General features: G+C 40.9%; 1 protein-coding gene across 3 annotated transcripts in view; it reads right to left on the bottom strand.

Moving 5' to 3' along the window:
* The window catches only part of tenm3 (teneurin transmembrane protein 3), a 298938-nt gene that overhangs the window by 16952 nt on the left and 256313 nt on the right, over positions 1 to 25673 (bottom strand). For all 3 annotated transcript variants that reach the window (XM_039613612.1, XM_039613610.1, XM_039613611.1), the window contains 3 exons: positions 23380 to 23549; positions 22059 to 22185; positions 31 to 228 (listed from right to left, as the gene is read on the bottom strand). In XM_039613612.1, coding sequence (XP_039469546.1) covers positions 31 to 228; positions 22059 to 22185; positions 23380 to 23549 — 495 coding nt within the window. The remainder of the gene's footprint in view (positions 1 to 30; positions 229 to 22058; positions 22186 to 23379; positions 23550 to 25673) is intronic.

Consider the following 25673-nt stretch of genomic DNA (forward strand, 5'->3'; position numbering starts at 1 on the left):
TGTCTATTACTTGTTAAAAACAAAACACACCTGTCCATCTTCAGAATAATCCACAGTAACAGACGCGTTACTTTCTGGTGGGGTGTAGATGTTCCTGTAATATCCTATGGATCGGATGGTCTGCATGGTGTGTCGAGCCACGCTGGGCATAGTGACTGCTGACAGGCGGTCCACTGAGTCATAGTCAAAGATGTACTGGTGCTGGCTGTGCAGCAGCAGCACCATGGACTGTTTAAGACAGAGTAGGAGGACAATTAGAAGCAGAACACTGACTGGTAGTGTGGCAGCCTGTAGTGAGAGGCCACAGAGGTTTATGATTGGATGTCTGAATTACAGTTTCTTATACAGAAAATAAAAGTGGTGCTAATGTTGTAAATGAAATGAAACTGTGAAAGAGATTAGATTCACATCAGTCCACACTGCAGATACATGAAGATTCATTCAAGCACAACTGGCACTGCATTGTTTAATCAGATGTTATCAAATAAATATCCTGATATTTTTGTACCATCTGTTGGAGCTGCGCCTACTGAGATCATGCAAAGCTCCCCTGCATGTGTGTTAGTCAGTTTGACATGAATAACAAAGTGGCTTTTCACAGTGCTCAGGGAACACTGACACCACATATGCTGCTCAGATACACCTGATTTGGTCATGTGTGTATTTTATCGGATACATTTCTATCCACACGGTCATGTGGATATGTATGGACGAGCAGAAGAGACACACACGTCAAAATAAAGAATGTTGCGCTTCAGTAATGAAATGTGCAATAAAATATGTTTTAATAAATTCATTTACAATTCCGTTTTCTAATTCTTTTATTTATTTAGACATTAGTAATTTATTATTTAATAATGTAACATGTATCAATGCAAGGTGATGTTGCAATGTAGCAATCAGAATTATTGTCTGAAGGCCCAAACAATTCCCAACAGATTTATTTTCCCAAGTGGATCATTACGGCTTTGCTATACTGGTCCACTTGATTGTCACAGTTTATTTGATCTTTATTATTTTTTGGTACTTTTAAGTTATTACAATCAGAACAGATGGACGGGAAAGAGAAAGACGAAGAAAAGAAGAGAAGTTAGGAAGTTGAGTTAACAGAAGGAGAGAGAAAAAAAGTGGAGAAGAGGAATGGAGAGAAAAGACACTGAAAACCTGTTTGATCACCTGCTGAAAAAAAACAAACAAAAAGAAAAAAACATAGGGAAACCACGGCAACAACCAAGAAAAGCCTCAGTAACAGTAAATAATAAATACTGAATATCTGATATCAAGATGGCTGCGCGAGCAGTCGCAGCGGCCCGGCGCTCTCCTCAACTTAGCGGTTTTCTTTTTATTTTGTGTATTTTTGTTTCACTTTTACTCCGATATGCAGGAGCACATATGCAGTACAGTAAAACTGAACTGCTTGCAGTTCTAAACCACAAAAACCTGCACACCTTTGCTGACAATGACTGGGACTCAATTCCCCCTGAGATCCGGAGGGTCACCGACTCTAATTTCACCATACCACCACTGAAGTGGCGTAGGCGACAGAGGCACAGGAAACAGAAGAGAGGGAAGAGAGGGGGGCTGAAGGCTAGCCTAGGCTACGTGCTAACCCACACAGACCGGCTATTCCGAGTCTCTTCCTCACCAACTCACGGTCACTAAATAACAAGATGGATGAGCTACGACTGCGGATCACCTCACGCTGTCTGGATTACTGTGTTATGATCATCACAGAGACTTGGCTGGACTCTTTTACCCCAGATACTGCGATTGAGCTAGCGGGCCACGCTACGTTCAGAGCGGACAGGAACAAAGAGTCCGGTAAGAAACACGGAGGAGGTCTGCTAGTGTTTGTAAACAATAACTGGTGCACCAACAACACAGTTAAAGTCGTCCACTGCTGCCCAGACATAGAATACATGATGGTTCAGTGTAGACCCTTCTACCTGCCGAGAGAGCTCACAGCAATCACAATAATAGCAGTTTATGTGCTGCTGCAAGCTAATGCTAAGTCAGCCATGGAGCTACTCCAGCGCTCCATTAATAAACAGCTAACAACGCACCCGGACTGCGCTGTGATCGTGGCAGGAGATTTTAACCACGCAAACCTGAAATCTGTCCTGCCTGGATTCTTTAAAAACGTGAGCTTTCCAACAAGGGAAAACAACACACTAGACCAGGTCTACACCAACATCCCAGATGCTTACAAGGCCACCCTGCCTCATCTCGGACTCTCTGATCATCTCTCTTTGTCCCTGATCCCTGCTTATAAACCTCTAATTCAAAGACAAAAACCATCTGAAAAAACAGTATGAGTGTGGACCACGGAAGCCACCACGGCCCTACAAGACTGTTTTGATAACACGAATTGGAGTGTATTTGTAGAAGGATCAGACTTGGAGGGCCACACATCTGCCGTACTCTCATACATCAGCTTCTGTACTGAGAGCATAACAACAACAAAGCCCTACTAAGAGCACGTGACAACGCCTTCAAACCAGGAGACCAACAAGTCTACAAAGAGGCACGCCAATCTCTGGTTAAAGGCATAAAAGAAGCCAAGCGCAAATACAAACAGCGCATCGAGGAACACTTTAACACAAAGAACTCCAGAAACATGTGGCAGGGCATCAAGACACTCACTGGCTACAAAGACAGTTGCACACAAACTAACTCCCCAGACATCACCTTACCTGACACCCTAAACCATTTCTTCGCCCACTTTGACCAAGAAAACAGGGACACCATCACCCATCCTGCCATTACAGAGACGGACGATGCTCCCATCCAGCTGGAGCAGCACCAGGTCAGAGCCACACTGCGCAGAGTCAATGCGAGGGAAGCAGCTGGTCCTGACAGTGTAGCCGGTAGAGTGCTTAAAGCATGTGCAGACCAACTAGCAGAGCTTTTCACCACCATCTTCAACCTCTCGCTGCTACAGTCTGTAGTACCATCCTGCCTTAAGTCAGCCACCATCGTTCCAGTGCCCAAGAAGAACACAGTACTGAGCTCTAGGAACCAATATGACAGGAAAGCTAATGAGCCATGAGAACCATGAGAAAGAGTTGTTGAAGCTAGATTAAAGAGATGATCAGCAAGCAGCAAAGAAGCAACACTATATGAAAGGTTTTTATTGAGGGTGTTGATGGAGAAATAAGAAGTAGATCAGAATGAGGTGTACTATGACAGCATGCCAAAAAACAAACTATGATGTTTGTCAAGTGTGGCAGAGAGCTTTGTGTTCTGCTCCACCCTGGAGGACATGTATGAGGAATGTGAGACAGTGGTGAGGTGTGCAGTAGGGGAGATAGATGGTTTTAAAGGGGATAGGATTACATCAGCTCTGAGCCTCGTCTTGTTTGGTGATGGACAGGTGGACAAATGAGGTCTCCGTGGACTATGACCTTCACAGATGACATTTTAATTCTGTAGTAAGAGTAGGGAGCAGGTGGAGGTATCCTCTGGAGAAAAGAAAAATGAAAATCAGTAGAATGATATCGAGGGAGATGATTTGCTGTGGGGACCTGTCAAAAGATTTTATTATGTTTATGCTTAAAAGTACATTTTATTTTCTAGATGTGTTTGCTCATTTAGTATTCAGCTCAAATAGAGAAGTTACGCTATCCGTTATGTTACTAACTGTGCAAGCTCAACAGGAAGCCTGCACGCAGCACAGTTCTATTTGATCTCTTCCTGTACGTCTCTGAGAAGGACATGCTACACAAATATGCTTGTGTATAAATAAAGCCTGACAACTGTTCCAGGGTGTGAGTCTCCGTTGAGTTCTCACCCGTGTGCATGTTAACTTGCAAACCTGTCTGAGTGTCATTTATTCCGACCTGAGTTGCACTGCAGGAAAACTCCTGACATTTCTTGGTCCTTCGAGCGGATGGGACATAACACTTTTGTGTGACCCCACCGGAAAACCTCATCGAGTCCTGACGCGTTGTGAGAAGCCAGCGCTGAAGTCTGTCGACAGCTCCTCTCCAGGAAGAGGATAAAGACCAGAGACGTGAATTCGGGTTCTGGCCAGCGTTCTTAAAAGTCGCCCACGACGGTGGGGGTCGATGAGGGGACCTAACAACCCGGCAATTAATCAGCAAACAGGTGAATATTGACACTCTGAAACACGTTGCGAAAAATCGTATAGGCTTGCCCGAGAGGGGCTGGTAGCATTTTAAAATAAAATAGAGCTCGTCTGAAAGGACTGGTAGCTCCCCTGTAGTGGGTAAAGTTAGCGCGTGTATAAAGGTATTTATTGTTTTATTTTTGTTGGTGGAATAAGTTGATTTTACAGCACAATATGGAGGCTGAACTATTCCACTAATTTGTTTACTGTAGGCCACCCAAGTACTGGTGAAAAGAGGAAAAGGTCGTGTTCCATCACGTAAAGCTGACACCGCTTTCAAGAATAGCTTGAAAGTAGAGGCTGTGTCAACTACCTCTCTCGATTCTTGTGCCAGAGAAGGTGCCGCAGTTGTGTAGTTGTAAAGGATTAAAATGGGTAACGAAGCTTCAAAACTCACTGCTGACGAGCAGTGGTTAGAGAAAAAATGTCCAGGCGCCAGACAAATTAGTGTATGTAGATGGAGAAATCCAAAAGAAAACTATATGTCCCACGTGGGAGGGAAAATGTAGCCCCTCCGCATTGACTAAATTAAAAGAAACCCTCAGAAATAAATACTGAAAAGGATGCTAAATAGAAAACAAAGCGTACAGAGGAGTTGTAATATTTTAAAGCATGGAAAGAGGAATGAAGTGGAATAAACAAAAGGTTAAATTAAATTAGAGCTTATCTAATGTATTCAAACTAATAATAGGAAGGATAACAACCTGTAAACTGGTATTAACAATGAAACATAGTTGGCATGACGACCGTGCCTAGAATGAATTGAATGCATGAAACCAGATAATTCACACGAAAATATATCAAATAAAAAAGAGAGATGCATAAGGTATATTAAGGCTGTGTCATTGTTCAGCCAAGGAAAGAGTGTGAAAAAGCAAATGTCTCCAGCTTGGGAAGGTGTGAAGCTGCAGATTCACACAGGCCCACGATGGATACATAATAAAATATAAAATAATACACTATTGTATATTAGTAGTAAAGTAGTGTATTGTAATATACTATTGCTGTTATAAAAAAGGAAAAACAATACAATGATAACATTAATAATGACATACTATTAATAAGAAGAGGAACCTCAGTCAGTTATGATGTGAGGTGGATGATTGTTAAAAGTATCAAGTTTGCTCAAATTCAGTACAATGATATATGAGATGAAGAAAATAAAGAAAATACCAAATCTAATCAAGTGCATAGAGACACTTGACCTGGTTGTAAACCTGTCATCCTAGATGAGACATTGTTGAGATGAAGAGCAAACCTATACTAACAAATAATAAGCCAAACCCTGAATACAACAGCTAAAGCTACAGGTTTGAGAAGCTGTCAGGCCTGAGAGCGATTGTAAATAAAAGACGTCTGTGTAATATAAAATAATAGATCTTTGTGTGAAAGGAGTCTCTGTGTCAGCAGTGCACTGCCTGTTGACTTCTATTTTTAGATGGCGTGTGTGTGTGTGTGTGAATGCAAATGAGGAGCGGACGCGCATGGAGATTGTTGCTTTCGGTTTAGAGTGTTGTTGAGCTTTATAACTATTGTTTGCAAATGTTGCTAAATGCCTGTGACTGAGATGCTGGTTTTGCTCACTACAATTGTATAAATAGAGTTTGAATTCATTACTGTGGATGTACAGTAAGTGACCACTATATATCTTTCAGTAGTAACCTCTCTTGAGCAATAAATGCCGGTGTGTTTTAGTATTTTCTCCAGTTTATGTGTGTGCTGTGAGAATGATGAGAGGTTTCAGTTGTTTTCTTTGACTTGCTCTTTCTGATTATGAAAAGCATGTCTGAAATACTCATATGAAAGCATATTTTGAGTGATTTTAACTGTGTGAATGCTGTGAGTAGTAGGTTTTGAGTGATTGGGTGTGATTTGTACAAAAATAATAAAAATAAGTAATAATAACACTACAAAGGTCCATAGTAGAGTGAGTGGACAAGTGGAAGTTTGAGAGAAAAGGCAGTGTGTGTGATGATTCCTGATGTCTGAAAGGGCTCTATTTAGAAGTGTGAGTGTGACATAAAGGTGTTGGTTTTAGATCAAGATTTAGTAGAATTAAAGAGGGTTTATAGACTATGAATACAAAGAAAAACAAAAGAGTTCGATTAGTCTGCAGAAACAGGAAATATGTGTGCCTGAGAGAAACAGACGAGTTAAACTCTAAGAAGATGAAGCGAATGAATGTTTTAAGAAAAGTAATGAAAATGATATTAATTGTATGCTTTAGTGTGTCAATACAGGTGGATTTCTCTCAACCTGGAACCTTGAGTACAGCGACAAAAGCATAGATTAATTTGGGAAAATAAGCCACTTTTGGCTAAAATTTTATAGCTTGACCTCCCACTTTGTCCTCGACCCTGAGAAGAAGGCACTGAACATGATATTTTGCAGGGCTGGAACCTAACTTAAAAGAAGAATACTGAAAGATCAACAGAGAAGAGACAGACTGTGTTTGTTGGAGCTTTGAAGGCCACACAAGGACACTGTGAAAAGAGGGACGAGGACTGATGGGAGGTGAAGCAGGACAAGTTCGAAAAGCGAGAAGACAGGGTATAATTGGGTTGAAATTGAAGGCTGAACTCATGATTGTTTAGAGATGTCCGCCATGTCATAAACAAAAGAAGGTAAAAATAATGACAGAAATAATTGACAACTATATTAATGAATAGACAACACATACACAAATTGTTATATGTGACATTATTTTTGGAAAGAGTCAGAAGTGAGATAGTTTGAATTTAGAACTCAGTGATAAGATGCATGAATTAAACCTTATTGTAACAAACACTTGCAATGAAGAAAGCAGCTTACACTAAATTAATATGAACATAAAGCCTTGATGCCATAGGCAATTTGTTTTGTTTTTGTTTGTTTGCTTAGTAAGTTTGGAAAACAAATTTGTGATCATACTTGTGGATCACAGTGACACATAATGATTAGGCATATGATTTGTTGCTGCCTAGTTTTAGAGCTGTGAGCTATGAACTGTAAGCAATGCAAAGTTTTTCCCAACTTAGAAGTTTGACACATGCAAGACAACTTTCCTATGTAGGCATTTTGCTTTCACAGTCACACATCAGAATTGAGAAGTGTGGACAGTTAAACCCCAGCACACTTCTCCCTACTTCGCAAGATGGTGACGCACACTGCTGTATAAAGAAGCTAGATGAGGAAACAAAACCACGCGCTGACCTTCACAGCACCCCACAGGCTGGTTTCGTTAACATCTTTGTAGACGGTTCAGCGTCCAAAAATAGCCTTGGGCGGAACTGTGTAGGTTATGCGGTAACCACAGTAGACACAATTTTAGAGGCAAAAGCACTAACTTCCTCACACTCTGCACAGAGCGCAGAACTTACAGCTGTTATACGTGCCTGTCAACTGCATGAAGGACAAGACATAAACATATACACTGACAGCCAGTATGTCTTTGCAGCTGTACATCATTTTGCAAAAATTTGGCGGAATAGAGGAATGGTTACTTCTACTGGTAACCCAGTGCAACATGGAAATCTTTTAAAGGCACTGTTGGAAGTGATAATATTGCCAAAACAGTTAGCATTATGTAAATGTGCTGCACACCAGAAAGACAACTCAGAGGTCACTAAAGGCAATAACTTCGCAGATCAAGCCGCAAAAGCAGCAGCACAACAAACTATAGACACATTAATGTCTGACTCCTCAATGCACATACCACTTGATGTGCTTAAAAACGAACAAAAAGCCGCACCAACTGCAGAACAAAAGACATGGTTAAAATGTGGAGCACAGCTAGAAAATGATTTGATGACTTGTAATGGCAAACCAATACTACCAAAATCCCTACACAAAACAGCAGCATTAGTGACACACAGTTCTACTCATGTGTCGACAGGAGGAATGGTAGATATACTCTCTAAACATTTCTATACCCACAATTTCGAAACTTCAGCAAAAGTATTTGTCAGAACATGCATGATTTGCCAAAAACATAATGCACAGGGAAACCTCAGACCGAGAAGAGGTAACTTTCCCACACCACCTCATCCTTTTCATACAATCCACGTGGATTTTATTGAGCTAAATGAATGCCAAGGCTCAAAATACGCTCTAGTGATCGTGAGACGTATTCTCAAAATGGCCAGAAATCTATCCAGTAAAAAAAAAGCAGACGCCATCTCAGTAGCAAAATGTTTATGCAATCACTTCATTCCAACATATGGCATCCCCACTCTGATAAGATCAGACAATGGGACACATTTTGTTAATGAAGTAATCAGTAAGGTCTCTGAAGCACTAGGATTTAGCATCAAACACCACTGTGCTTACCACCCACAAAGTGCCGGACTAGTGGAAAGAACTAACGGCACAATAAAACAGAGACTGAGAAAATGCATGGAAGAAACAGGGAGACCATGGCCTGAGTGTATAGGCCTGGTAAAAATGTGGAGGAGACTGACACAAAGTTCTCAGAAAACTCACACCTTTGAAATCATTCACGGTAGACCATTTCCACTACCAATCACAAGTGAGCCTATAGATAAGTCAATAAGAGAAACTACACTAGCCGAATGGATGACTAAATTACTTGAAAATAAAGAGATTGTTCTAAACAACCAACTGCGAGTGATATCTCCCCAGTGTCTTGCAGGTTGAAACCAGGTGATTGGATCCTGATCAAAGTACTCCAAAGGAAAAATTGGAGTTCACCAAGGTGGAAGGTCCTTATCAAGTGCTACTCACCACACCAACTGCCTGCAAAATAGCAGAAAGACCGTCCTGGATTCCTCAGAGCCACTGCAAAAAGTGAGTGACAACCTAGACGTTTAGACGCCGACACCCCTAACTCCTGGTGACCTATTGGTGAAGGGAGGGCTGATCGGGTACACCCCCCTCTACTTCTTGCCGGTAGTCTACTCATCAGAGGTCACAGGTGTGTCTGGTCATCATGAAGACACTCGTCCTCCTAGTGGCTAATGTTGCACTCCTGGTGAGTTTATTAACACTCACCCGAAAGAAAGAAGATGAACAACACCACCTGCAGACAAGATGGACACATGACAACTCACATCTTCGTGACATGACACAAGACCACATTCACCCATGGATGAACAACGCATGGTACCGATATATACATGACAGCACACCCAGGAAAGACTGCTACGTTTGCTCCTATATGCCCCCAACGACACAATACGCCACCTTGTACGCGAAGGCAATCGACATAATTCAGGCAAAGTGTGCCGCAAGTTACGCCAGCCTTGGGTATCAATTCCAGGGAATTGTGATCAACCATGAGGAACCTCTCCAGATAGGACTACGAAATGGCACATGTGACGAATGGTTCTGGGTTGACCTGAAAATGAAGCACAGGAGTAAGGCTAGATCATTCCCAGTCTTTCTCGAAAATAATGGGAATTTGAGCCACAGCCTATGCTACCGCCAAGAGAACGGATCCACGCCAATGGGAAACACTACCAACTGCAAAGCAGTACAGACACACGCTCCTGGAGGACCAGTGAAGAGCAGCAACATCTCGAATGGCACCTATTGGGCGCAAGGAATGGCCTGGCTCTGTGTCCAACGAGCTTATTTTATCCTTCCTAGGAATTGGACAGGTCAGTGTGCTCCCATTTTCATATCTGACCACACTTTCAAGATAACCATGGACGCCACGTCAACAATAAGGAAAAGACGAAGCACCCCAGACCTCAAGCAGCATGATTCCATGTGAGGTTCCGATGTCCCGGAGGAATTTAAACTTTGGACTGAAAGACAAAAGGTTGCTCACGCACTCTTCCCATGGGTGGGGGTAGGAAAACACGCTTTAAGAATAGAGACTCTAAACTACCGTTTTGGACTTTTTCTGAATGCTTCATGTAAAATCAACGACGAACAGAATCAAGAAATTGACGCTCTGCGCATTGCAGTAATGCAACACAGGGTAGCATTGGACATGATTCTCGCCGAGAAAGGAGGACTATGTGTCCTCTTTAACAACACATGCTGCACATACATTCCAGATAATGTACACTCATCCAACATGACTGATGCTCTGAAAACACTCAGACAACTTCGGGATGTACAACAACAAGACTATGTCACAAACACAGAAGACTGGCTTACGTGGCTTTTAAGCGGCTCTTGGAAGTCCCTGCTGATTAAAGGACTTGTTTTTGTTGGTGTTCTACTACTGTTATTATGTCTTTTCACTTCATGTGTCATACCTTGTTTGAAGAACATGGTATCAAAAATGGTAACTGCTTCAATTCATGCTTACATCACCCTATCACAAAATGAAGAAGATGATAATGAGATAGACACTTGGATATAACATACTCACAAAACCCACTATTTTATGGTGTCTTGGCTAAAAATGTTTACAAGTGGCCATAGAACTGATACAATGTTAGTGAGTTGCTATGTACATATATGGAAGAAAAGATCAAACAACAGGAGGGAATGTCAAAAGATTTTATTATGTTTATGCTTAAAAGTACATTTTATTTTCTAGATGTGTTTGCTCATTTAGTATTCAGCTCAAATAGAGAAGTTACGCTATCCGTTATGTTACTAACTGTGCAAGCTCAACAGGAAGCCTGCACGCAGCACAGTTCTATTTGATCTCTTCCTGTACGTCTCTGAGAAGGACATGCTACACAAATATGCTTGTGTATAAATAAAGCCTGACAACTGTTCCAGGGTGTGAGTCTCCGTTGAGTTCTCACCCGTGTGCATGTTAACTTGCAAACCTGTCTGAGTGTCATTTATTCCGACCTGAGTTGCACTGCAGGAAAACTCCTGACATTTCTTGGTCCTTCGAGCCGGATGGGACATAACACTTTTGTGTGACCCCACGGGAAAACCTCATCGAGTCCTGACGTTGTGAGAAGCCCGCGCTGAAGTCTGTCGACAGCTCCTCTCCAGGAAGAGGATAAAGACCAGAGACGTGAATTCGGGTTCTGGCCAGCGTTCTTAAAAGTCGTCCACGACGGTGGGGGTCGATGAGGGGGACCTAACAACCCGGCAATTAATCAGCAAACAGGTGAATATTGACACTCTGAAACACGTTGCGAAAAATCGTATAGGCTTGCCCGAGAGGGGCTGGTAGCATTTTAAAATAAAATAGAGCTCGCCTGAAAGGACTGGTAGCCCCTGTAGTGGGTAAAGTTAGGCGTGTATAAAGGTATTTATTGTTTTATTTTTGTTGGTGGAATAAGTTGATTTTACAGCACAATATGGAGGCTGAACTATTCCACTAATTTGTTTACTGTAGGCCACCCAAGTACTGGTGAAAAGAGGAAAAGGTCGTGTTCCATCACGTAAAGCTGACACCGCTTTCAAGAATAGCTTGAAAGTAGAGGCTGTGTCAACTACCTCTCTCGATTCTTGTGCCAGAGAAGGTGCCGCAGTTGTGTAGTTGTAAAGGATTAAAATGGGTAACGAAGCTTCAAAACTCACTGCTGACGAGCAGTGGTTAGAGAAAAATGTCCAGGCGCCAGACAAATTAGTGTATGTAGATGGAGAAACCAAAAAGAAAACTATATGTCCCACGTGGGAGGGAAAATGTAGCCCCTCCGCATTGACTAAATTAAAAGAAACCCTCAGAAATAAATACTGAAAAGGATGCTAAATAGAAAACAAAGCGTACAGAGGAGTTGTAATATTTTAAAGCATGGAAAGAGGAATGAAGTGGAATAAACAAAAGGTTAAATTAAATTAGAGCTTATCTAATGTATTCAAACTAATAATAGGAAGGATAACAACCTGTAAACTGGTATTAACAATGAAACATAGTTGGCATGACGACCGTGCGTTTAGAATGAATTGAATGCATGAAACCAGATAATTCACACGAAAATATATCAAATAAAAAGAGAGATGCATAAGGTATATTAAGGCTGTGTCATTGTTCAGCCAAGGAAAGAGTGTGAAAGCAAATGTCTCCAGCTTGGGAAGGTGTGAAGCTGCAGATTCACACAGGCCCACGATGGATACATAATAAAATATAAAATAATACACTATTGTATATTAGTAGTAAAGTAGTGTATTGTAATATACTATTGCTGTTATAAAAAGGAAAACAATACAATGATAACATTAATAATGACATACTATTAATAAGAAGAGGAACCTCAGTCAGTTATGATGTGAGGTGGATGATTGTTAAAAGTATCAAGTTTGCTCAAATTCAGTACAATGATATATGAGATGAAGAAAATAAAGAAAATACCAAATCTAATCAAGTGCATAGAGACACTTGACCTGGTTGTAAACCTGTCATCCTAGATGAGACATTGTTGAGATGAAGAGCAAACCTATACTAACAAATAATAAGCCAAACCCTGAATACAACAGCTAAAGCTACAGGTTTGAGAAGCTGTCAGGCCTGAGAGCGATTGTAAATAAAAGACGTCTGTGTAATATAAAATAATAGATCTTTGTGTGAAAGGAGTCTCTGTGTCAGCAGTGCACTGCCTGTTGACTTCTATTTTTAGATGGCGTGTGTGTGTGTGTGTGAATGCAAATGAGGAGCGGTGACGCGCATGGAGATTGTTGCTTTCGGTTTAGAGTGTTGTTGAGCTTTATAACTATTGTTTGCAAATGTTGCTAAATGCCTGTGACTGAGATGCTGGTTTTGCTCACTACAATTGTATAAATAGAGTTTGAATTCATTACTGTGGATGTACAGTAAGTGACCACTATATATCTTTCAGTAGTAACCTCTCTTGAGCAATAAATGCCGGTGTGTTTTAGTATTTTCTCCAGTTTATGTGTGTGCTGTGAGAATGATGAGAGGTTTCAGTTGTTTTTCTTTGACTTGCTCTTTCTGATTATGAAAAGCATGTCTGAAATACTCATATGAAAGCATATTTTGAGTGATTTTAACTGTGTGAATGCTGTGAGTAGTAGGTTTTGAGTGATTGGGTGTGATTTGTACAAAAATAATAAAAATAAGTAATAATAACACTACAAAGGTCCATAGTAGAGTGAGTGGACAAGTGGAAGTTTGAGAGAAAAGGCAGTGTGTGTGATGATTCCTGATGTCTGAAAGGGCTCTATTTAGAAGTGTGAGTGTGACATAAAGGTGTTGGTTTTAGATCAAGATTTAGTAGAATTAAAGAGGGTTTATAGACTATGAATACAAAGAAAAACAAAAGAGTTCGATTAGTCTGCAGAAACAGGAAATATGTGTGCCTGAGAGAAACAGACGAGTTAAACTCTAAGAAGATGAAGCGAATGAATGTTTTAAGAAAAGTAATGAAAATGATATTAATTGTATGCTTTAGTGTGTCAATACAGGTGGATTTCTCTCAACCTGGAACCTTGAGTACAGCGACAAAAGCATAGATTAATTGGGAAAATAAGCCACTTTTTGGCTAAAATTTTATAGCTTGACCTCCCACTTTGTCCTCGACCCTGAGAAGAAGGCACTGAACATGATATTTTGCAGGGCTGGAACCTAACTTAAAAGAAGAATACTGAAAGATCAACAGAGAAGAGACAGACTGTGTTTGTTGGAGCTTTGAAGGCCACACAAGGACACTGTGAAAAGAGGGACGAGGACTGATGGGAGGTGAAGCAGGACAAGTTCGAAAAGTAGAAGACAGGGTATAATTGGGTTGAAATTGAAGGCTGAACTCATGATTGTTTAGAGATGTCCGCCATGTCATAAACAAAAGAAGGTAAAAATAATGACAGAAATAATTGACAACTATATTAATGAATAGACAACACATACACAAATTGTTATATGTGACATTATTTTTGGAAAGAGTCAGAAGTGAGATAGTTTGAATTTAGAACTCAGTGATAAGATGCATGAATTAAACCTTATTGTAACAAACACTTGCAATGAAGAAAGCAGCTTACACTAAATTAATATGAACATAAAGCCTTGATGCCATAGGCAATTTGTTTTGTTTTTGTTTGTTTGCTTAGTAAGTTTGGAAAACAAATTTGTGATCATACTTGTGGATCACAGTGACACATAATGATTAGGCATATGATTTGTTGCTGCCTAGTTTTAGAGCTGTGAGCTATGAACTGTAAGCAATGCAAAGTTTTTCCCAACTTAGAAGTTTGACACATGCAAGACAACTTTCCTATGTAGGCATTTTGCTTTCACAGTCACACATCAGAATTGAGAAGTGTGGACAGTTAAACCCCAGCACACTTCTCCCTACTTCGCAAGATGGTGACGCACACTGCTGTATAAAGAAGCTAGATGAGGAAACAAAACCACGCTGCGCTGACCTTCACAGCACCCCACAGGCTGGTTTCGTTTAACATCTTTGTAGACGGTTCAGCGTCCAAAAAATAGCCTTAGGCGGAACTGTGTAGGTTATGCGGTAACCACAGTAGACACAATTTTAGAGGCAAAAGCACTAACTTCCTCACACTCTGCACAGAGCGCAGAACTTACAGCTGTTATACGTGCCTGTCAACTGCATGAAGGACAAGACATAAACATATACACTGACAGCCAGTATGTCTTTGCAGCTGTACATCATTTTGCAAAAATTTGGCGGAATAGAGGAATGGTTACTTCTACTGGTAACCCAGTGCAACATGGAAATCTTTTAAAGGCACTGTTGGAAGTGATAATATTGCCAAAACAGTTAGCATTATGTAAATGTGCTGCACACCAGAAAGACAACTCAGAGGTCACTAAAGGCAATAACTCGCAGATCAAGCCGCAAAAGCAGCAGCACAACAAACTATAGACACATTAATGTCTGACTCCTCAATGCACATACCACTTGATGTGCTTAAAAGCGAACAAAAAGCCGCACCAACTGCAGAACAAAAGACATGGTTAAAATGTGGAGCACAGCTAGAAAATGATTTGATGACTTGTAATGGCAAACCAATACTACCAAAATCCCTACACAAAACAGCAGCATTAGTGACACACAGTTCTACTCATGTGTCGACAGGAGGAATGGTAGATATACTCTCTAAACATTTCTATACCCACAATTTGAAACTTCAGCAAAAGTATTTGTCAGAACATGCATGATTTGCCAAAACATAATGCACAGGGAAACCTCAGACCGAGAAGAGGTAACTTTCCCACACCACCTCATCCTTTTCATACAATCCACGTGGATTTTATTGAGCTAAATGAATGCCAAGGCTCAAAATACGCTCTAGTGATCGTAGACGTATTCTCAAAATGGCCAGAAATCTATCCAGTAAAAAAAGCAGACGCCATCTCAGTAGCAAAATGTTTATGCAATCACTTCATTCCAACATATGGCATCCCCACTCTGATAAGATCAGACAATGGGACACATTTTGTTAATGAAGTAATCAGTAAGGTCTCTGAAGCACTAGGATTTAGCATCAAACACCACTGTGCTTACCACCCACAAAGTGCCGGACTAGTGGAAAGAACTAACGGCACAATAAAACAGAGACTGAGAAAATGCATGGAAGAAACAGGGAGACCATGGCCTGAGTGTATAGGCCTGGTAAAAATGTGGAGGAGACTGACACAAAGTTCTCAGAAACTCACACCTTTTGAAATCATTCACGGTAGACCATTTCCACTACCAATCACAAGTGAGCCTATAGATAAGTCAATAAGAGAAACTACACTAGCCGAATGGATGACTAAATTACTTGAAAATAAAGAGATTGTTCTAAACAACCAACTGCCGAGTGATATCTCCCCAGTGTCTTGCAGGTTGAAACCAGGTGATTGGATCCTGATCAAAGTACTCCAAAGGAAAAATTGGAGTTCACCAAGGTGGGAAGGTCCTTATCAAGTGCTACTCACCACACCAACTGCCTGCAAAATAGCAGAAAGACCGTCCTGGATTCCTCAGAGCCACTGCAAAAAAGTGAGTGACAACCTAGACGTTTAGACGCCGACACCCCTAACTCCTGGTGACCTATTGGTGAAGGGAGGGCTGATCGGGTACACCCCGCCCTCTACTTCTTGCCGGTAGTCTACTCATCAGAGGTCACAGGTGTGTCTGGTCATCATGAAGACACTCGTCCTCCTAGTGGCTAATGTTGCACTCCTGGTGAGTTTATTAACACTCACCCGAAAGAAAGAAGATGAACAACACCACCTGCAGACAAGATGGACACATGACAACTCACATCTTCGTGACATGACACAAGACCACATTCACCCATGGATGAACAACGATGGTACCGATATATACATGACAGCACACCCAGGAAAGACTGCTACGTTTGCTCCTATATGCCCCCAACGACACACAATACGCCACCTGTATGCCAAGGCAATCGACATAATTCAGGCAAAGTGTGCCGCAAGTTACGCCAGCCTTGGGTATCAATTCCAGGGAATTGTGATCAACCATGAGGAACCTCTCCAGATAGGACTACGAAATGGCACATGTGACGAATGGTTCTGGGTTGACCTGAAAATGAAGCACAGGAGTAAGGCTAGATCATTCCCAGTCTTTCTCGAAAATAATGGGAATTTGAGCCACAGCCTATGCTACCGCCAAGAGAACGGATCCACGCCAATGGGAAACACTACCAACTGCAAAGCAGTACAGACACACGCTCCTGGAGGACCAGTGAAGAGCAGCAACATCTCGAATGGCACCTATTGGGCGCAAGGAATGGCCTGGCTCTGTGTCCAACGAGCTTATTTTATCCTTCCTAGGAATTGGACAGGTCAGTGTGCTCCCATTTTCATATCTGACCACACTTTCAAGATAACCATGGACGCCACGTCAACAATAAGGAAAAGACGAAGCACCCCAGACCTCAAGCAGCATGATTCCATGTGAGGTTCCGATGTCCCGGAGGAATTTAAACTTTGGACTGAAAGACAAAAGGTTGCTCACGCACTCTTCCCATGGTGGGGGTAGGAAAACACGCTTTAAGAATAGAGACTCTAAACTACCGTTTTGGACTTTTTCTGAATGCTTCATGTAAAATCAACGACGAACAGAATCAAGAAATTGACGCTCTGCGCATTGCAGTAATGCAACACAGGGTAGCATTGGACATGATTCTCGCCGAGAAAGGAGGACTATGTGTCCTCTTTAACAACACATGCTGCACATACATTCCAGATAATGTACACTCATCCAACATGACTGATGCTCTGAAAACACTCAGACAACTTCGGGATGTACAACAACAAGACTATGTCACAAACACAGAAGACTGGCTTACGTGGCTTTTAAGCGGCTCTTGGAAGTCCCTGCTGATTAAAGGACTTGTTTTTGTTGGTGTTCTACTACTGTTATTATGTCTTTTCACTTCATGTGTCATACCTTGTTTGAAGAACATGGTATCAAAATGGTAACTGCTTCAATTCATGCTTACATCACCCTATCACAAAATGAAGAAGATGATAATGAGATAGACACTTGGATATAACATACTCACAAAACCCACTATTTTATGGTGTCTTGGCTAAAAATGTTTACAAGTGGCCATAGAACTGATACAATGTTAGTGAGTTGCTATGTACATATATGGAAGAAAAGATCAAACAACAGGAGGGAATGTCAAAAGATTTTATTATGTTTATGCTTAAAAGTACATTTTATTTTCTAGATGTGTTTGCTCATTTAGTATTCAGCTCAAATAGAGAAGTTACGCTATCCGTTATGTTACTAACTGTGCAAGCTCAACAGGAAGCCTGCACGCAGCACAGTTCTATTTGATCTCTTCCTGTATGTCTCTGAGAAGGACATGCTACACAAATATGCTTGTGTATAAATAAAGCCTGACAACTGTTCCAGGGTGTGAGTCTCCGTTGAGCTCTCACCCGTGTGCACGTTAACTTGCAAACCTGTCTGAGTGTCATTTATTCCGACCTGAGTTGCACTGCAGGAAAATTCCTGACAGGACCCCTAAAGAGAGCAGCCAAATTAAGAAGAATTTTCACTTGTAAAAATGTTCCTTCAGTTTTTAAATAAATTTAATTGGACCACTTTTCTCCTATATTTGAGCACTCAAAGCACTTTACACAACTTGCCTCATTCACACCAGCACTTTTTGCTACGTATTTTCTATCTAAGTGCTGAACTTAATTGAATCTGCCACACACACACATTTAGCGGAGAGCAACTTGGAGTTAGTATCTTGTCCAAGGATATTTGGCATGTAAACTAGACCAAACCACCAACCTTCAGATTAGCAGAGGCTGCTAAGAGGGGCTGCTTCAAAACTACAGGCTAAAATGTACTCTGCAGTCCACATGGCATGGACAACCTGACCCACTGCATCATAGATTACATCACTTTCCATGTAGAGAGCAATGTACCCTCTATGAAAGTAGGGGTCTTTTCAAACATTAAACCATGGGTGACCCCTGAGATAAATGCCCTGCTGAGTTAGAAGAAGAGGGCTGTTGGATGAGGGGACAAAGAAGGTCTGACGAGAGTCCAAATAGAACTTAAATGGTGAATAATGCAGGGCAGGGACAGCTACAGGAAGAAATTGGAGCAGCAGCTGGAGCAGAGAGGTGTGAAGACAGCTGAAGAATATTTCAGGATATGGAAAGAGTGGGGGGAGTGCTCAGGACAACAGCAGTAAGGAGTGTGGAGGTGAACTGAATCTGTTTTTCAACAGGTTTGATTCAGTCCCTACTCCCTCCCCCTCTTCACACCACCTGAGGCTGCTTCATACATCCCTCTCACCCCCATCCTGACCACTCCATTCCAGGAGAAGGAGTTGACCGTCACCTGACTGCATGGACAACTGACTACCTCACCAAGCCCACAGTACATGGGGCTTCAAGGACTGTGGGTCTGAGTTGGTGGTATGCTGCACGGGGAACCGTCAAGGGGTGGTGCTTTCTGCCTTCCTCTTTAGCTAAAGAGGAAATGACTTCAAGAGGGCTGGGCTCTGTCCTAGACAGACTCCATAGAGGAGGAGGTAAGCCAATCTGATGTTCATTAAGGACAACACCTCTCACCTCCTCCATGAGACTTTGGAGGGCCTGAGCAGCATCTTCAGCAGCGGACTACTACAACAAGGCTGTGGCAGGTTCTTTGTCATGATAGCAGCTAGACTGTGCAATAAACACATGCAATACTTACAAAAATATACATGTGTATACTACCATTGTACTACTTCCAACTATTTGTAAATAGTAGGAAGTAGTTAGTTTGTTATTTGTACACTATTTTTTTATCAAAGTTTTTAATTTCTTTCCTAATAAATCTCTAATTCACTTCTTCTTAACCGTTGTGCTGCTGTAACACGTGAATTTCCTCTGTGTGGGGCAAGTCTACGTCTATATATACCATGCTTCACTGTAGGGATGACAATAAGCATTGCCTGGTGTCCTCTAGACATGACACTTGGCATTCAGGTCAAAGAGTTCAATCTCTTCAGATCAGAGAATTTTGTTTCTCATGATGTGAGAGAGCTCAGTCAGAGTGAGCATCGGGTCTTTGGCCACCTCCTTGACAACCATGATTGGTCAGATTGGTTGGACGACCAGCTTTAGGAAAAGTTCTGGTGATTCCATACTTTCCCCATTTGTGGTTAGTGCAGGTGACAGTTTACTGGGCCCTTCGATGCAGCAAAAGTTTTTCTGTGCCCTTCCCCAGATCTCTGCTTCGATACAATCCTGTCCTGGAGCGCTACAGACAGTTCCTCAGACTTGGTTTATGCTCTCACATACACTCTCAGTGGAGACTTCTACTGTAATGTCCTGAGGCATCTGAGAAAGAACTTTCAGTACAAGTGACCTGAACTGAATGTGTGTGCAAATGTAAACTGCAAGCAATCAGCTCTTGTTTCCTCTTAAAGGCACAATATGGGTTGTTTTTGTTTCAACACTGCTGTTTTTCATTCTCATTCTTTAGTAGCCCATCATTTCCTCACATCTGCATTTTCTGTCTGACACATCTCCACCTTTAAGGGCACGCTGTTTAATCCTCGGTTCATTTTTTGTGTTCCTTCCTTTCTTCAGTCATTCTCTTACATGAATTTATTTAGAGTGAAATACGTCTCTGTGATTCGCTCTTTTACAGATGTAGAGTTGCAAGGCAAGTTCATTGGTGTTTCACATTATTAACCATTCCACATCCCTGCATACCATGACTCCACTTTAAATCTGTGTTCACGTCTACTATGTTCTATTAACGCCAAATTATCACTCAGGCTATGAATTCACCTTCTGGAACTTGAGCTCAGATATTTGTGCCTATCACTGCTCTTGAAGCCAATATATTTTCCTCTGAGAATTGATGTTATTACCTTTAACTGTTTAATGCATGTTCTCTCTTTGCTCCACACATGACCAGGACTTTTTATAACTCTGGAAAGACAGTCCTGCCTTTTGTGTTTGAAGATATGGGTTTTCTGTTTGTAACGAGGGTCTCTGTCGCTGCTAATTTTTCTCACTAACTTTACACAAGAAAAAAAGCTTTAATTATTGGTGCATCCTTTGCTTGGCCAGAATTTTCAAGTAATGTTTTTTTTCATGTCTGTTTGTTTTATCCTTGCAGAGTCACAAAGCGTCTCAGTGACAGTACCAATCAAGCATTCCAGCACCTTCAGTTATTGAGTAATTAAAATTGACAAACATATATATGTCAATATTGTGCAAGAACAACTGTTTATGTACAGCCGAGGACCAAATGTTTGGCCCCCTAATAAAAAGTCTTTATTTTTGTCACTATTTTTTTAAGTCCTCTGTTATAAAAGTGCTTTTTAAACAGAGCAAGAGATTTTCAACATTTCATTTTTAAACATATTAATTTTCCTCTGCACATAATTATAGAATTATTTCAGAAAAAAAGAAAGCCAAAATGACCAGGGTCGATATTATTAGCCCCCTGAAATAACAACATTTCTACTGAGTCATAATACGAACCACTGCTGTGAGTTGATGCTGTGAGTTGATGTGTGTTAACTTTGTAATGTTCAAAGCTTGTAAAATTAAATGAAAATCGAGACTTATCTTCAAATTTACAAACAGAATAAAAACTTCAGCAAGTTCAAAAAATATAGAAGAAGCCTGGCAGTAGGAAGTGAAAGAGTTCAAAGACTCTGAAAAGAAAACTTGTGAGAGGTGTCTTTAAAGACTAATGACTTCGCCAAGTCAGGAATTATATTCTCAATGAAGATGATCAGCAGAACCCTGCACAGGAATGGACTGGAAGGACGCAGACCAAGAAAAACTCCACTTCATGTCAGACTGAAGTATGCTAAGGACAACCTGGAGAAACATTATGAATACTGGAAACATGTCTTTTGGTCAGATGAGATCAAACGAGAGCTCTTTGGTCACAGAGATGTTGCTTATGTTTGGAGAAAGAAAGACGACCACAGTGAAACACGGTGGTGGGAGTATTATGCTGTGGGGATGCTTCAGTGTGTCTGGAAGTTGGAATCTCATCATGGAGGAAAGAATCATAAAGAAAGATATGTGAAGATTTTGAAAGAAAACTTTAAGCAGTCAAAACTGGGTCTTCCACCACGACAATGACCCAAAACATACACTGCGCCTGGTAGGCAACTACCTGCAGAAGACCAAAGTGAACATTATTGACTGGCGACCACAAAACCCTGACTTGAATCCCAAGCAAAGAACAGGTTGAGCTTATTAAGGAGACATGGTTATCCAGCAGAAAAGGATACACATTGTTAGCTTATAATTTTGACTCTGGTAGTCTTTGAGAAATAACTTTGTGTCTGCATGCAAAGTGAAATAATGTAAGTATCCAAAAAGTTTGACATTTGAGAAAGTTGTGTTAAAAATTCCTTGTTCTGTTTAACCGCACTCGTGAAATACACAATTGTGTCTTTCACCCAAACGTTATGGAAGGGACCGTAGCCATGATCGCTCATCTGCTTATACTGTATAGCGGCTAAATCCATATCAGAGCCACAGAAAAATCTCCTGGAGCTCTGAATACAAATAATTTTTTAAGTGACTCACTCTCACTGAAGCTCCACAGTGATCTATGCGTGTGTGGTTTTCCTGTACCTTGTCCAGATACGTGTAACTCCACATCTTTCCATCAGCGAAGACTCTGGAAATGATTCGTCCCTGACTGTCGTATTCCCATCTCTCTGTGGTCGGACCCCTCTGGAGACCTGTCACTTGACCCGAACTGGACATACAGACACAAAGTCAGATTACCAACATTTCAAACATTGCCTTTACGATTTTTGAGAACTTGAGCCTAACGAAAATCTTGTGATAAGCTTTTAAGTAGTTGCATTTTGGTTCCTGTTTCTTTGATCTGTTTCTTATTTCTTTGTGTTTACTTTTTCAATTTCAAATCAATTGTTTCTATTTTATTTATATAGCACCAAATCACAACAACAGTTGCCTCAAGGCACTTTATACTGTAAGTTAAAGACTTGGCAATAATAGAGAGAAAACCTAACAATCAAACAACCCTCTTTGAGCAACCGCTTGGTGAGAGTGGGAAGGAAAAACTCCTTTTTAACAGGAAGAAACCTCTGACAGAACCAGCCTCAGGGAGGGGCGGGCATCTGTTGTGACCAGTTGGGGGTAATGGGATGATCCTTCTGTATCCTTTCCCTGTCAAAACATCATCTTAGGCTGTTCATTTAGTATATTTTTCTTGAATTAAACACAACCTAAAACCTAAAGTCCATCCTAGAGTGTGTCATTTCCATTGTGAGGATGTTCCAATGCCACTTATCAGGGTTTTCACTCTTTCTGAATACTCAAATCACTTTAAGTTGTTCCCACACTAGGTGATCCATATTAGGACAGCCTGGTCTCTCACTATGCATTTAGTGCGATCGCTAACTGTGCCCAATCATAGATCTCCAAGACTTGTTCAGTGAGAGCAGCCTCTTTGAAAAACACTGTATTAAGCAATTAAATCTATAACCGTGTAAGAAGAAGCGACCGCTTTCAAAAGTTATTCCATCTAACTCACAGAAATGGTTAAAATAATGAGCACAGTTGTGCACAGCAAAAGTAGTTTTACACTGTGTGTGTGTAAGAGACAGCAAGGGAGAGACAACTGAGATGCTGAGACAAAATGAAACCAGGATTGTCAACACCAATGTAAATGCAGGCTAGCCATCAGTGGAAAAGGGCCAGAGCTCAAGCACGAAATAGCCAATAAAAGTACTTTCCACCATCTTCACACATCGTTTTACTTTTTTAAGGCACACTTAGGCATCAGCATATGAGAGAATACATGCAGCCACTGTGAGAACATGCAAACAACAGGAATCTGCAAAGATCTGAAACCAGAATCTTTGTGTACTACAGTGTTTTGCACCATCCCCGAGGAGAATGAAACAGAGACAAAAGGAATTACCTGGAGTATGTTAGGTTAACTGACAGCAGCTTGCTGCTAGGAACCCAGAGTGTTGGATGGCCTTGGGTATCATAGATGATCTTCAGCAGGAACTTCCTGTGGTCATCATAGATTTTTTCAGTTCGCAGTGTACGATCATAATCCACAGACAGCAAATTCCTCCCATTCACCTGAAGAGGCGGAGACACATTTATAAAACATGCATTAAGATATGCAAAATATCAAAAATTACACAAAATGCACAAAACTGACACAGTAAATATGAAGCCAGTGTGCTAAATTCTTCATAAATGTAAAGAATTTTGGAAAGTGTACATTTCCTAAAACGTTTCCAGACTAATCACTGTGTACATAGTATTCACTAACCCATCCAAATAATGGAATTCAGATGTCCCAATCCCCTTCATGCACACAGATGTATAAAATCAAGCACATAGGCATGTACACTTCTTCTACCAGCATTTGTCAAAGAATGGGGAACTCTAAAGGAGGTCAGTGAATTGTACTGTGATAGGATAACACCAGTGCAACAAGTTCAGGCATAAAATTTGCAAGTGGAAGAATTTGACTGGCCTGCACAGAGTCCTGACCTCAACCCGAAAGAAGTCTTTTGGGGTTAATTAGAGCAGAGACTAAACCAAGTCTTCTTGTCTAAGATCAGTGTCTGATACCACACATGGGCTTCTGTAATAATGGTCAAAAATTCCCAGATGAATTGCAGTTGTTTTAGCTGCAAAGGGTGGTTGACATCACGTGGATTAAGTAGGGGATGTAACTTCATACGTGTGTCAACCCAGACAATAATAGTGCAATATAGTGTATATGCTTTGTTCTTAGGGAGTACCACACATATTGTAAATATAAAACATCTCAGAAATAAGAGACAGGCTGGACTGTCTCTTATTTCTGAGATGCTTCTGTTTACAGACACTGACACTCTAAGAATGTTTCATGATAAATACTTAGTCAGCTGTCTGAACCTTAGCAATAAATATTCTAATAAGTGTTAACCTGAGATTTGAAGAATGATCCATGAAATAACAATTGAGTTATTTAAAAATCTGCGCCTGAGTCAGTGAACTAGGATAAATTCCTTATCTGCACGAGGAACCTAGTCTTTATTGCTATCTTAATGACACACTGTTTATTCATGCTCCAGTTTACAGGCAGCCCAGGTCAGTGCAAGATTTACCTCATGAATCCCTGAAGCAACAGGAAATGCTAAAAATTATTCAATCAACACATTTCATTAAAGAAAAAGTCTTCCCAGAAAAAGTTCAATAGTGATTTTTGTTCACCTTTTCTTTTCACTGACTCATTTGTAAATTCATTAGCTGAATTCAGCGAGGTGAATAACAAGGGCACAGGAGGAGGATACTGGATGAGAGCCAAAGCTATGCACAGAATGAGACAGCCTGGGGAGACTAATCACTTTGCAGACTGATGTAGTATATGTGGCGATACAGTCTAAGCAAACTGTGATTTTAATTTCAATCTACCGATAAACAGGATTTTCTAACAGTCCTCTGTCCTCTCTGCATGCTATGAATGGGGGTCAGGTCAGTGTTTGTTATTCAATGATTCCTAAATTCTACATAGAATTTGAAATACTTATGTTGTAGTTTTTGTTAGTATTTTTAGAAATTCAAAAAAAAATCCAGACAAAGTTCTTCAGCATTTCAAAGACTGGCTGCCTCATGCTGAGCTGCCCAGACCCTATCACCAGACAGCTAAACAAATGCATATGGACATTAAAAAGTAAATCAGTAGCTGTCCTATGTACCGTACTTGTCATCTCACTAAAGTTGCTGTTTCTTGTTTGACAGTAGGCTTTTTCATTATTCTACCCAACACGCTGCTTAAACATGCATCTTTCTAATTCACTGACGTTGTCCTCAGTTCACAGCAGCAAAACCCAATAAAACAGTAAGTATTTACTGTTTATTTCTACTAAATTAGTATTTAGTAGAAAGACTGGATTAAAATTTGCTCCTCTTCAAAGGACATCATTAAGTTGGAAGACAGCTGCACTGTCATTGAATTATTAATGACAAATTATACTCCAAACTACTCACAAATGTGCACATACTTTATTTAAATCCACCTCTATCTTAAATGGTAAATGGCCTGTATTTGTATAGCGCTTTACTTAGTCCTTATGGACCCCAAAGCGCTTTACACTACATTCAGTCATCCAACCATTCACACACTGGTGATGGCAAGCTACATTGTAGCCACAGCTGCCCTGGGGCGCACTGACAGAGACGAGGCTGCCGGACACTGGCGCCACCGGG

This window comes from Oreochromis aureus, linkage group 6 (genome assembly GCF_013358895.1).
Source record: "Oreochromis aureus strain Israel breed Guangdong linkage group 6, ZZ_aureus, whole genome shotgun sequence".
NCBI classification, from domain to species: domain Eukaryota; kingdom Metazoa; phylum Chordata; class Actinopteri; order Cichliformes; family Cichlidae; genus Oreochromis; species Oreochromis aureus.